General features: G+C 35.9%; 1 protein-coding gene across 6 annotated transcripts in view; it reads left to right on the top strand.

Moving 5' to 3' along the window:
* The window catches only part of RALGAPA1 (Ral GTPase activating protein catalytic subunit alpha 1), a 130,786-nt gene that overhangs the window by 5,465 nt on the left and 111,721 nt on the right, over window positions 1-13,600 (top strand). For all 6 annotated transcript variants that reach the window (XM_014071096.2, XM_014071097.2, XM_014071098.2 and 3 more), the window contains exons 2-7: window positions 686-796; window positions 2,290-2,339; window positions 5,770-5,827; window positions 7,480-7,523; window positions 8,144-8,321; window positions 12,987-13,102. In XM_014071096.2, coding sequence (XP_013926571.2) covers window positions 686-796; window positions 2,290-2,339; window positions 5,770-5,827; window positions 7,480-7,523; window positions 8,144-8,321; window positions 12,987-13,102 — 557 coding nt within the window. The remainder of the gene's footprint in view (window positions 1-685; window positions 797-2,289; window positions 2,340-5,769; window positions 5,828-7,479; window positions 7,524-8,143; window positions 8,322-12,986; window positions 13,103-13,600) is intronic.

Raw genomic sequence — 13,600 nt, 5'->3', positions numbered from 1 at the left:
TATTTATATGGTAGGAAATTAGTTTAATTTATTAATCATATTTTCAGTCAGAAGTACATAACTCAGGTACCTAAAAATTGCTCCCATAACATGACAGAAAGGGAAATTAAAGTAAAACAAATGCAGTTTGTCTTAGCCATGCCTGTTTTAGCAAGAACACTCTCCTGTATGTCATCAAAGGGCAAATGAAATATTCTGCCAGTCAAAACATGCACCTCAATTATATTGCAGGTTTGGCCAAGCAAATGAACTTGATATTTAAAGTTGTTTTGCCTAGTGCCTCTTAAATTAATAGGACTGTGGTGTTTTGCTGTTTTATCTACGAAATAATTAATGGCTTATACACAATAACATATTAGAGTGTGAGAACATGTGTGATACCCTATCAGCACTGAGTTTATGATTGCTAATATCTGAAATGTGATACAGTATATATTAGCTTATATGTAGAAGATAAAACTATTTTTGCATATTTCCCTACTAAATTACAGGATTAATTTAAATTAATTAAATTAAATCAGGACAAATTTCCTGTTGTCCCATGAAAGTCTTGTTTTATATACTGTTAAAATATACCTTTTATAGATTTGATTATTTCTATTGGTAAAAAGTTTATGCTTTCAACATTGATTAGCTTGCTTTAAAACATTATATACATTAACATTATATCCTACTTATTTTGCAGAGAATTCAGAATCTATTGACCTTAAGCAGTTTTTTGAATTACATTTTTCACATATATATTACGTGTTTTTTGAAAATTTTGTGACTATTGAAATAAGTCTGAAACAGAAAGGTAAGAACAAAAGTTAAATATATAACTTCCATTTGTAGTCCTGGTTTTTGAAATGTATAATTTTTGTATAAACATAATTTATTGAAAGGATTTACCAAAATGTTTCAGTTTACAACTATTTACTGCTATGATTAATCCTATTGATACACATTAATAAGGCACTACTTTATGGCTGTATTAATACATATTAGTAAAACATTATTTATGATATAAACCAATACGATATAAGTGTTGGGTTGCTATCATGGTGGCCAGGTTCATGTTTGTGCTCAGCCATGAAAACTTAATGGATGATTATTAACTATTAACATACTATTAGCTCAGCCTACCTCATGTTGATATTGTTGATATAAAGAAAAATAGGAGTGCTGTGTTCTGATTAGTTAGTTTATTATTCCCTACCTTTATATTGTACAACTCAGGGTAGTATACATAATGCTTTATCCTTTTAAACTTGAACTTCCGAAAAGAAAGCAGCATGTAAATCTAACTAATACCCTGCCAATATACATTCAGTACTTAAAACCTGATAATAATTTGATTTTTTTAAAAACTCTTCGCTGATTTATGTATATCAGTGTGACTTCAATTTACTTGTTTACAGTTCCAATTGTTCAGACAAACAAAAGTTTATTTTTAAACTGGCTTCACTTTCATGTCAATGTTATTTCAGTACAGGTAGTCCTCAACTTATGACCACAATTGAGTTGCGCCCTATTTTATGACTTTTTTGCTTTGTTGTTAAGCAAGTCATTGCAGTTGTTAAGTGACTCATGCAGTCACTAAGCAATTCTGACTTCCCTCATTGACTTTGTTTATTAGAAGCAAGTTGGGAAGGTCATAAATGGCAATTGTATGACCCTGGGATGCTGTAACCATTATAAATACATGCTGAATTTTTGATTACATGATTCTGGGCAGTGCTGAGACGGTTGTAAATGTGAGCACTGGTTGTAAGTCACTTTTTTCAGTGCCATTGTAACTTTGAATGGTCACTGAATGAATGGTTATAAGTTGAATACTCTCTGTATGAACTTGTTGATCCATCATTGAAAATTCTTATGTCAACAACATTGGAAGAAAAAAGAATATTAAAGCAGATGGGTGGCAATCAAGAAGTTTGCACCCAGTCAAAGCCTAGTCAAAGTTTGTCAATGGCTATGGAATTGTATAAATTGAAACTTGATTATAAATGGCAAAATGGCAGATATTTTTAATCCATTTGTAGAGATTCTTGCTTTTTCATTTTACCTATGAGGTAAGTGGATAGAACAGCAAACACCAGAACCTATTTTTGTAGGAGAGGATCAAATGGTTGATATGGATTAGGTCTTGCTGTTCCACCTTTGCCTCTAGATAGGTGACATATATCTTACACAGTATATTGTAAGAAAAATATTTTTCTGAATGGAATTCATTGTGTCATAGTATTATGCTTATTTTCATCATTTAATACTCAGTTGCTGTAACCTACCCTTTTCTCTTCTGTTTAGGTCACAAATCTCAAAGGGAAGAACTAGATGCTATACTTTTTATTTTTGAGGTATGGATATAGACTTACTTCCATTGTACCATGAACATAATTTATTTTGGTGAACTTGTGATATATTTTCTTCACTTGTAAAAACCCAGAATTTATTCTAATAATTCCATGCTTTTTACACTTTAGGTTTTAATTAGCTTCTCTTTCTTTCTCTTCAACATTGACAGAACTTAAGTGGCAAAAAAGAGAGGGCTGTAGAGAATGTTACCTTGGGACATAGTCTAGATAGTTCTTTTAGGTGAAACAGAAATCCTTATATTCAAAAATACTTCTGATTCACTGCTAATGGCATTATCTTCAAATTTGAACACAAGTGAAATTAAATCTTAAGTACTTTATTAAAAATGTGGATATTTGCAAAGCAAATCTTATCTCTTCTATTCATAGGTTTCTTGTATTACAATAATTGTGTGTCATGCATAGAATTCCATATTCTCATAACTCTAGATAGCATATATACAATTTCTTTCCTTGCTTGCAGCTTGCTTGAAAAAGTAGAATTTTCAAATAATTTGAGTTAAACTATAAATATTGAGTAATAATTTTTGCTTTCAATATATGAAACCATTCAGATTTTTCACAAAAGAAAATTTAACTCATACTAGTCTGGATTGTCAGTTTGCATTTTCTCCATGGCAGTCATAAATACTTGTTGTAGCTTGTCAGAATTTGAGGCCTAAAAGTAGGCAGCTACAATAGATGTATTTGCACAACGTGTTATATCATTTGTGTGCTAATATCAATATTGCCTTCATAGGCCTATATCATAAAGTTAATTAGCTATGTCATGGCTAATTTAAAAAGCTGAAAAGAATTAATACATCATGACTAAGCATGGGACAAAAACAAATTGTAATGTGTGCATTCACAATAACCAGGGCAATTTAATGTTTCCTGTGAATTAACCTATAAATCTGATCATTCACAAGAGTAATGTTTTTGTTATTTCAAAAAATGTATTTTTAGTTTGTGAAATGGCATTATAGTTTTTGCAGTTTTCAAGGTATTCTGATGTTGAATACTGGAATGCAAAAAATTATTCAAGTAAAAAAACTTAATAGAATCTAGAAATAAATCTCTACAATGAAAATCAGGACATACAGTGAATGTCTTAACTGAAATAATGAACATTATTAATGTTATAAATGCAGTTTATGTACCGTATTTTTCAGAGTATAAGACGCAGCCAGATTTTTGAAGAGGCATTTTTTTAAAGTAGGTAGGTAGATAGAGGGATAGAGAGGGAGAGAAAGAGAGAGAAATACAGTAGGTAGGAAGGGAGAGAGAGGGTAGGTAGGTAGGTAGGTAGGTAGGTAGGTAGGTAGGTAGGTAGGTAGGTAGGTAGTAGGTAGGTAGGTAGAGGGATAGAAAGAGAGAAAGAGGGAGAGGGAAAGAAATACGGTAGGTAGGTAGGTAGGAAGAGAGAGAGTGTGTAAATAGGTAGGTAGAGGGATAGAAAGAGAGAAAGAGACGGAGAGAAATACAGTAGATAGGTAGCGAGAGAGAGAGAGAATAGGTAGGTTGGTAGGTAGATAAAGGGAGAGAGAGAGAGAAATACAGTAGGTAGGAAGGGAGAGAGAGTGTAGGTAGGTAGGTAGGTAGGTAGGTAGGTAGGTAGGTAGGTAGGTAGGTAGAGGGATAGAAAGAGAGAAAGGGAGAGGGAAAGAAATACGGTAGGTAGGTAGGTAGGAAGGAAGAGAGAGAGTGTGTAAATAGGTAGGTAGAGGGATAGAAAGAGAGAAAGAGACGGAGAGAAATACAGTAGATAGGTAGCGAGAGAGAGAGAGAATAGGTAGGTTGGTAGGTAGATAAAGGGAGAGAGAGAGAGAAATACAGTAGGTAGGAAGGGAGAGAGAGTGTAGGTAGGTAGGTAGGTAGGTAGGTAGGTAGGTAGGTAGGTAGGTAGGTAGGTAGGTAGAGGGATAGAAAGAGAGAAAGGGAGAGGGAAAGAAATACGGTAGGTAGGTAGGTAGGAAGGAAGAGAGAGAGTGTGTAAATAGGTAGGTAGAGGGATAGAAAGAGAGAAAGAGACGGAGAGAAATACAGTAGATAGGTAGCGAGAGAGAGAGAGAATAGGTAGGTTGGTAGGTAGATAAAGGGAGAGAGAGAGAGAGAAATACAGTAGGTAGGAAGGGAGAGAGAGGGTAGGTAGGTAGGTAGGTAGGTAGGTAGGTAGGTAGGTAGAGGGATAGAAAGAGAAAGAGGGAGAGGGAAAGAAATACAGTAGGTAGGTAGGTAGGAAGAGAGAGAGAGTGTAAATAGGTAGGTAGAGGGATAGAAAGAGAGAGACGGAGAGAAATACAGTAGATAGGTAGCGAGAGAGAGAGAGAATAGGTAGGTTGGTAGGTAGATGAAGGGAGAGAGAGAGAGAGAAATACAGTAGGTAGGAAGGGAGAGAGAGGGTAGGTAGGTAGGTAGGTAGGTAGGTAGGTAGGTAGGTAGGTAGGTAGGTAGAGGGATAGAAAGAGAGAAAGAGGGAGAGGGAAAGAAATACAGTAGGTAGGTACGTAGGAAGAGAGAGAGTGTGTTGATAGGTAGGTAGAGGGATAGAAAGAGAGAAAGAGACGGAGAGAAATACAGTAGATAGGTAGGGGGAGAGAGAGAGTAGGTAGGTGGGTATATAAGTAGATAAAGGGAGAGAGAAAGAGAGAGAGAGAAATACAGTAAGCAATTAGGAAGAAAGAGTAGGGAGGGAGGGAGGGAGGGAGAGAGAGAGAGAAATAGAGACAGATAAATGCAGTAGGTAGGTAGGGAGAGAGAGAGTAGGTAGGTAGGTAAATGTTTCCAGGTGTATTTATCCATGTGCTGGAGAAGGAAATCGCTGACAACCTGTAGCACCTAAAATCAACCAACAGCTTTCCAAAAGGAAAAAGAAAAAGGTTTTGCACTCTGCAAACATCCCCCAAACACCCCATTTTTCGTGAAAATGGGCCCGCTTTTCACAAAAATGGGCCCGTTTTTTTCAAATAAAAGGTATGACTAGCCTTGGGGGGGCTTGCAGAATGCTCCTAGGGGGCGGGGGGAGCAAAAAATGCCCCATGTTTTGCAAAAATGGGCCATTTTTTGTTTTTAAAAATGCATACATAGCCTTATGGAGGCTTATAGAGTGCTGCTGTGTGCTGGGGGGGGGGGGGAAGGCCCATTTTTTGCTCATTTCTGCCCTCCCCAGCCCCCAGCTGTCTGAAAGCCTCCATAAGGCTATGCACGGCCATTTTGGTGAAGGGGGCGGGGATTCAGGAGGCAAAAATGCTGTATGTGTATAAGACGCACCCAGATTTTCAGCCTCTTTTTAGAGGAAAGAAGGTGCGTCTTATACTCCGAAAAATACGGTATTACTTTATTTAATGGATTTTACTTAATTTTATTACATCAGCTATTTGTTTCCATTCCTAGTGATTATGTCATGATTTGTTTTCATTCTGCTTTTTAGAAAATTTTACAACTTCTTCCAGAAAGAATTCACCAGAGATGGCAATTTCACAGTATTGGTATGTATTTGCTTTTGAGTAAGGACTTGCCTAGTAATAATTTTTCTGTCCTTGGTTCCTATTTTGAATTTAATGTCAGTGTGTTTTAAAAACTTGACTACACTATCGTCTTGGCAGGAAAAAGGTTGGCAGTTCTAAGAACTAGAGAGATTTCAGAACCAAATGTTCTGAATAATAAATCTAATGTGATTTGTTGAAATGATTGTATTCATTAATGTGATTGAAATGCTAGACATATATTAATAGTGGGTCCAATATGCATGAAGAAAATAATAGGAGATGTAAAGATAGAAGACATTGCCTTAGAGCAGTGATGGCTAACCTTTTTATCGTCGCATGCTGAAAGCACATGTGCGTGACAGCACCCATGATGCAATGACACCCCCCCACATCCATGCGCACATTACCCCCGTGCTCCCCGCACATTCACACGTGACCACCACCCCCCACATTCCATTTTGGGTCTAGTAGGCCTCCCGGCAGCCTCCTGAGACCAAAAACAGGCTGGGGGGATATGTTGCACCCTCCTGTGTATGTGTGCGTGTCTCCCACATGTGCCTCAAGCATGCACGGCAGAGACCTGAAAATCAGCTGGCCAGTGGGAGGTGCACGCACATGCGCAGTGGAGCTGGGGTGATGGCTTACATGCCGACAGAGAGCGCTCTATGTGCCACAGGTTCGCCATCCTGGCCTTAGAGCAAATAATGGGAGCCTATGGCCCTTTAGCTATTAAGAACTGCAAGCCTAGATTAGGGAAGCTACATGCCGCAATAGCTAGAAGGCCAAAGTTAGTTACCTCTTCTTGATAAGAGTTCATAGGAATATATTTTGTAACTAATCGAAATATGTTAAGAAAGATTCTGTGGGGTCCTTCCTTGGTGTTCTCTGAGGTTGGTTTTTTTCTTGCAGTTGTTTCATTACTAGTGCACTGATAATGTTAGCAATAACAATTACACTTAGACATATCTAAGCGGTTTACAGAGTCAGTATATTGCCCCCAACAATTTGGATCCTCAGAAGGCTGGAAAGCTGAGTCAACCTTGAGTCTGGTGAGATTTGAACTGCCAAATTGCAGCCAACAGAAGTAGCATGCAGTACTGCATTCTAACCCACTGCATTACCTAATTTGATAATGAAACATCTGCAAGAAAAGAACCAAGGACCCTGGAGTTCAACCCTGAGTTACAAATATTCTCTTCTATAAGAAAGATTCTGTATGAATGGTTAGTTATATATGTTTTTATATTATTTATGTTTATGAATTTAATTCAAATTGCAATCTGATGAATGTTTTATAAAGAATGAATATCCTGTTGTTGTTATAATCCTGTAATGCTCTTTGTAATGACCATACAAAGTTCACCAATGCTGCACTTTTTCATTCACAGAAGATGCACTTTAAACTGTCAAGAATATATTGTTGTGTATATTGTATTTGTTTGGAAAATAGAGTCATAAAATGATTCAAAGGTGATCTTTTGTCACTTCTGGTATACAGCCTATTACCAGTTGGAATTAAGATCACCAAAAGTAATCTAGAGATTGCCAAGGACTTGTTAAAAGGACTTTATCAAGTCTGACCGAGAACTCTCACAGTTTATCTTACCTGTAAAGGGATGAATATTAACTGTACACTGTTTTCTATTTTTCAGGCTTAATTTTAAAGAAATTACTTCACACAGGGAATTCTTTAAAGGTATGCTTAAAATATAAGAACTGGAGACGACACGTGGATATTTTTTGTAATACAGCTAGTCTGTTATTTACAACTATTCATTTAGCAACCATTCCAACTTACAGCAGCATTGAAAAAAAGTGACTTATTGCCATTCGTCATGCTTACGACTATCGTAACATTTCCATAATCACATGAATAAAATTCAGGTGCTTGGCAACAGGCATGTATTTATTGCTGTAGGGTCTTAGGTTATGTGATTGCCATTTGCAACTTTATCAGCCAACTTCTCTCAAACAAACTCAATGGGGGAAGTCAGAGTCACTAAATGATTGTACAATTCACGTAACAACTGCAGTGATTCTCTAATCAATCATGGCGAAAGAGATTGTAAAATCATGTGTGACTCACTTAAAAAAACTGCCTTTCTTAGCAATGGAAATTCTGGTTCCAATTCTGGTAGTAAATTGATGACTACTTGTATTGGGTCAGAACTTTAAAAATCTTATTCACAACATTTTATTTAATATATTGGGAGTATCTCTAATTGTTATTTTAGCACTGGAATAATACAACTGAAGTATTCAAAGTTATCATTAAATAAATGTGAAATGTTAACTTTTTTTATTTCATTATTTAAGATTCGTCGTGAAGGTGTCCGTCTATTCCTCTTATGGTTGCAAGCACTTCAAAATAATTGTAGTAAAGAACAGCTGTGTATGTTTTCTTGTTTAATCCCTGGATTTCCGCCACCACAATCTGAACATGGTCCTCAGACTCTAGATAATCTCATAAACCCTGTGCTAAATGTACAAGAAAGTAAGTATGAAATGTGCATTTTCAAAAAAACATTTGTGATAATTAATAGAATCCCAAACATATTAACTCAGATGTAAGTCTTAGTTTTTATGATGTTGTTGCATCCTCATAATTAGTGCTCTGTTGGAGTATGTCAGTTGTTATGTAGAAAGTAAGGAGTGTATTCCTGTCCCTTGTGAAAGCTGAAACCTCCTCAGTATTCTTTTAAGAAAAAATAAGAACCTCTGTGTGTTTAATGTGAACTTTAATTAATGCAAAATATCAACTAGCTAACAGTGCCAGGATCGTTTTATACAAAATACCAGACAAAATCATTACATTTATCTTAGACTTAAAAGGTGTGTGTGTGTGTGTGTGTGTGTGTGTGTGTAGTTTTTTCCAATATTTATCTCCATCCTTCAGATGAAACTGTGTATGTGTTGTTCTTGTTGCATGTTTTGATTGATTCCAGGAATGGAGGGATAAATACACATATTTAAATAAAAAAACCAAGCATGAGTAGATAATGCTGAATTATGGCAAAGACCTTTCTAGTCCAATCCCACAGTTACCCATCAAATCTCTCTGCATCGTGTATTTTAATTACTCTTAAGCTACATTGCTTATTTGAACAAAAAGACAGAACATTAAATTAAATAAATAAAACAAATAAGCGTAGCAAGCAGGACGGCATTCTTTTTTTTTTTTTTTTTTTTTTTAGGAAATATATTTTATTCAATTTTCACATTCCATTTGCAATCATTTATATACAGGGTATTTACTATAAGAAAAGAAAAAAAAAAAGAAAAAGGGAATAAAACGAACAAGTAAAAAGGAAACACAACTCATCATTCACAACCCCACCTAACCCTTGCGTCCTCCATACACCCCATCTACCCCCTCCAACTTTCCTTTCTCCCTCTAACACTCCCCTCCTACTTCCCTTTCCCCTCAAGCCTTCCTTCTCCCCTTACTCCCCAGACACCCTCCTTACATTCCCCTTACTCCTTACATTCCCCTTACTCCTTCCTTACTCCTCCCTCTTCCTTCCCTCTACCTCCCTCCTTGGTGTATGCCTTTGTTCGAGTGTTGTTTGATCTGATAAAAGTAAAGTAAACCAAGGAAAATAATAATAATAATAATAATAATAATAATAATAATAATAATAATAATAATAATAAAAAAGGAACCACCGTATATAAATACATTCTTGTTCTTATTAAAACTATATTAACACCCCCCCACCCCACCCCCCACAATCCCCATCCCTAATCCTCCCGACTTCCCAGGGTCCACACCTGGCACTACCTTCTATCTAAGATATCTTGTATACATATGGATTAAAAAATAAAGGTAATATATCAAAAAAAAAAAGAAAAAAAAAGAAAAGAAAAGCAGAGAAAGAAAAAAAAAAGGAAAAAAAGAAAAGAGAAAAGAGAAAAAAGAAAAAAAGAAACCACTCTTTGTGTTGATCTCAGCCCCCCATCTTTATCTATGCTTAAATAGTATAAATCATTCTATCTATATTTTATTCTCATCTCTTACTTCTTTGCTATTTACCCCGACCTTCTGTAGACTCTCCCGTTCCCTTCCTAAACCTCATGATCCCTTCCAGTAAGATTTAAGCAGCGTAGTTTATGCCATATATTCAAATATAACTTTACAGACAAATAATCAAACTTTCCCATCTAATAAAATTTAAACAACGTAAATGATCTTTCTTTACCCCTTTTTCAAACAGTAATTCAAAATAATCTAACCCGATTTCCCCTTCTTAGTAAAGTTAAGCAGCGTAGATCAGATATTACTTTACACAGGAATCAATTTCTGTAATTCCAACCGACTTCCCCTTCTAATAGAATTTAAATAACTTAGTTCATTCCACATGTATTTTACCCTCATCCCCCACTTGTCTGATATTTACCACTATCAAATTTATACTACCATTTGTTTAAAATATAACTCAGAGCGATTTGTAGCATGAATCCTTCCACATATTCCAATAATACTTTCAGCAAAATTCAGTTAACCTTCTATTTTAAGGTAGTCGCTTCTAACAAAATTTAAACAACATAAATCATTCCACATTCTTTTTACAGTTATCTTAAGATAATCCCAAGCGGCTTCCTGTTCTAATAAGCTTTAAACAACGTAAATTTTGCCCTCATCCCTTGCTTGTCTAATATTTATCACAAATAACGTAGTACTACCATTTGTTTAAAATATAACTCAGAGCGATTTGTAGCATGAATCATTCCACATATTCCAATAATACTTTCAGCAAGATTCAGTTAACCTTCTATTTTAAGGTAGTCGCTTCTAACAAAGTTTAAACAACATAAATCATTCCACCTTCTTTTTACAGTTATCTTAAGATAATCCCAAGCGGCTTCCTGTTCTAATAAGCTTTAAACAACGTAAATTTTGCCCTCATCCCTTGCTTGTCTGATATTTACCACAAATAACGTAGTTCATTCCACATGCATTTTACCCTCATCTCTTGCTTGTCTAATATTTACCACTATCAAATTTATACTAGCGTTTATTTGAAAAATAACTCAGAACTATTACAACCAACTTTCCCTTCAAATAAAAGTTAAATAGCATGGATCATATTCAAATAATGCTTTCAGCAAGAGTCAGTTAACCTTCTATTTTAAAATAGTCCCATCTAACAAAGTTTAAACAACATAAATCATTCCGCATTCTTTTAACCACTATCAGATTTATGCTAACGTTACTTTAGAATCTAGCTCAAAGTAGTTTCACCCAGCTTTCCCTTCTGATAAAAATTAGTCCACTTTTTCTACCGGAGAGAGGTCTCAAACCCCCATTCAGTCCTCAACTTTAGGAAGTCTTTTGAAGTATCTAAATTCTCGATCTGCGTTCTTCTGCTTCTCCGAGGGAGGAGGGGCTACCCCCTCCATCTTGCAGCCGCATGGCCAGCCGTTTGCTTTCTCCTTCCGCTTGTCTCTCCTCTCTTCCAAGCGCGTCAGGAAGTCCCGCCTTCAGAATCCTACAATAGAAATCTTGAGCTTCCGAAACAGAGTTAAGACGAAATCTTTGATTCTCAAATGTAACCGTGATGCCGGCAGGGGCCTCCCATCTGTATCGAATCTGTTGACTCCTAAGCTCTTTAGTTAAAAAGGCGTAGTCCCTTCTTGCTCTCAACATTTGGAAAGGTATATCTTTGAAGACAATCACGTCCTGGTCATCAACTCGGAGACTGTTATTATGGAACTTTTGCACAATCGCGTTTCTAGATTCTTTTGTAGAGAAATGTATAATTATGTCCCTCGGGAGCTGTCGCTGTTCCGCTATCAAAGAGTTCTGGCGATAGATTTTCCGAATCTGCCAATCAAAGTTAAGTCCCGGGCTTCCCAGCGCATGGCTGAAGGCTTCAGCAAATGTCTGTTTCAAATTCTCTTGCTCCTTTTCACGGAATCCTCTGACTCTTATTGAAAATGCCCTCCTATCAAAATTTAGCGTCATAAGCTGTTCTTCGTTATTTCTAATTTTTTCTTGTAAAATTTGAATATTGGTAGTCAAATCAAAATTAGCCTTCTCCAGACTTTCCAATCTGTTCTCTATTTCAGCAGAGTAATCTGACAGGGCAGACACGGCTGCAAACGTATTCGCCTTCATTTGATTAACTTTAGATTTTAGATCCTCATAAAGTTGCAATACAAATTCCTTAAGTTCTTGCTTAAGGGCATTAAATATTTTAAAGAGATATTCCTGTGTTAAAACTTCTCCAGTAGAGGGCGTAGGAGACAAAGGCTGAGTTTCCAAAAAAGATTGTTTAAATTCTTTAGACACATTTGTAGCAAGACGTTTCTTTGATCTGGGTGCCATAATAGATAAACAAGTAAGCAGTGCTTCGCTCCCCTCTATTTCCAAAGAAAAAGAGTTTATTTTGTTAAGGAGCGGTCTGCAGGAAGATAAGCCCGGCTAAGTACATCCAGTAATCATCCACGGAGAGAAATCGCCATTTTAAAGTCTATTTAAACAAAGAAGTCTTTAAGACAAATGGTGCTGGTATTTAAGATAGTAATAAAAGCATAAATCTCACAGGGGTGGTACCCTCCCGTATCAACTCTAGCTTGAAAAAAACTTTGTTTTGTCCTGGGGGGGGCTAGCCTGTCTGGGGCTGCCAAAAAAAAAAAAGGCAGCTGAGAAGAACTGGCCGGAGATAAAGGCTCCGCTTCGGCTGGATCTAATCTCTTCCACAGCCAAAAAAAGAAAAAGGCTGTGGCTTACGAATAGACCCTAACCTACGGAGCTATCCTCCCTGCCCCTTTCTTAGCCAAAAAGGGGTGCTATCTATGATCTTATTTAGATATACAGACCAGATCTCTGAGGAGCTCGGTGGAGCCCTCCTCGGCAACAGGCCACGCCCACAGGAAGGACGGCATTCTTTTTAAGTTCCTCAATAAGTCTTATGAAGCATACTATTTCTGATGTTTGTAATCTGCATGCTTGAGAGAAACTAGGATGGACTTGACATAAATGTTACAGGTTTATAATATACTGAAAATTACAATTCGTAGTTGAAAAAATTGTACAACTGAATATTCTTCTAATGCTAAATAAATAAATTTTATTGTGTGATTATGCATATAAGCTGATAAAAATCCATATTAGGTTTTTGTCAACTTAATGGTCTTAATATTTATTATTGAACAGCACAAGTGACTGTAGAAGAAATTACTCCACTTGTCCCACCACAGTCAGGAGATAAAGGCCAGGATGATCTGACAAGCTATTTTTTAGAAGCACTTTTAAAATACTTAGTAATTCAGGTAAGTTGGTTGTATTTTGGAGGGAGGGGGGGAGAGATTGGTTTTCTAATATAAACCAAAATTAATAATTGGATAAGATTCAGTTTAATTCAGATATCTTCATTCTTTAATAAAATGAGCATATGTTTAGAAGTATTTTTAAGGATTAGGAATTGAAATGTTTGTTTAAAATTAATACATTTAATGTATATTATGCACATTACAATATATTTAGTTATTTACTAATCAATAACATTATTTACGTAAACATAGTTTCTTAAAAGAGCAATTCTATAAATGAGAGAGTATATATTTATTTATTAAAATAATTTGTATTAATATTTCAGGGTAATAGTATCCCCCAAAACAGTTTGCAAGTTGTATAAGCAATTGTAAATAAAAACAATATATATTACAAAAATAAAAATAAACCTTCCCCTTCTGATGGGGAAATTGATGATGGTAATCTTCTTTTCTGCCTCTGAAATTATCCTTGTGTTTTTTAATTCCTGGAAAAAA

Source organism: Thamnophis sirtalis, unplaced genomic scaffold (assembly GCF_051295495.1).
Source record: "Thamnophis sirtalis isolate CommonGarterSnake01/CBP01778 unplaced genomic scaffold, rThaSir2_p1.2 scaffold_1, whole genome shotgun sequence".
Lineage (NCBI taxonomy): Eukaryota > Metazoa > Chordata > Lepidosauria > Squamata > Natricidae > Thamnophis > Thamnophis sirtalis.
Note: the sequence above shows the minus strand (reverse complement) of the source record. Positions and strands in the feature narration are given on the sequence as shown.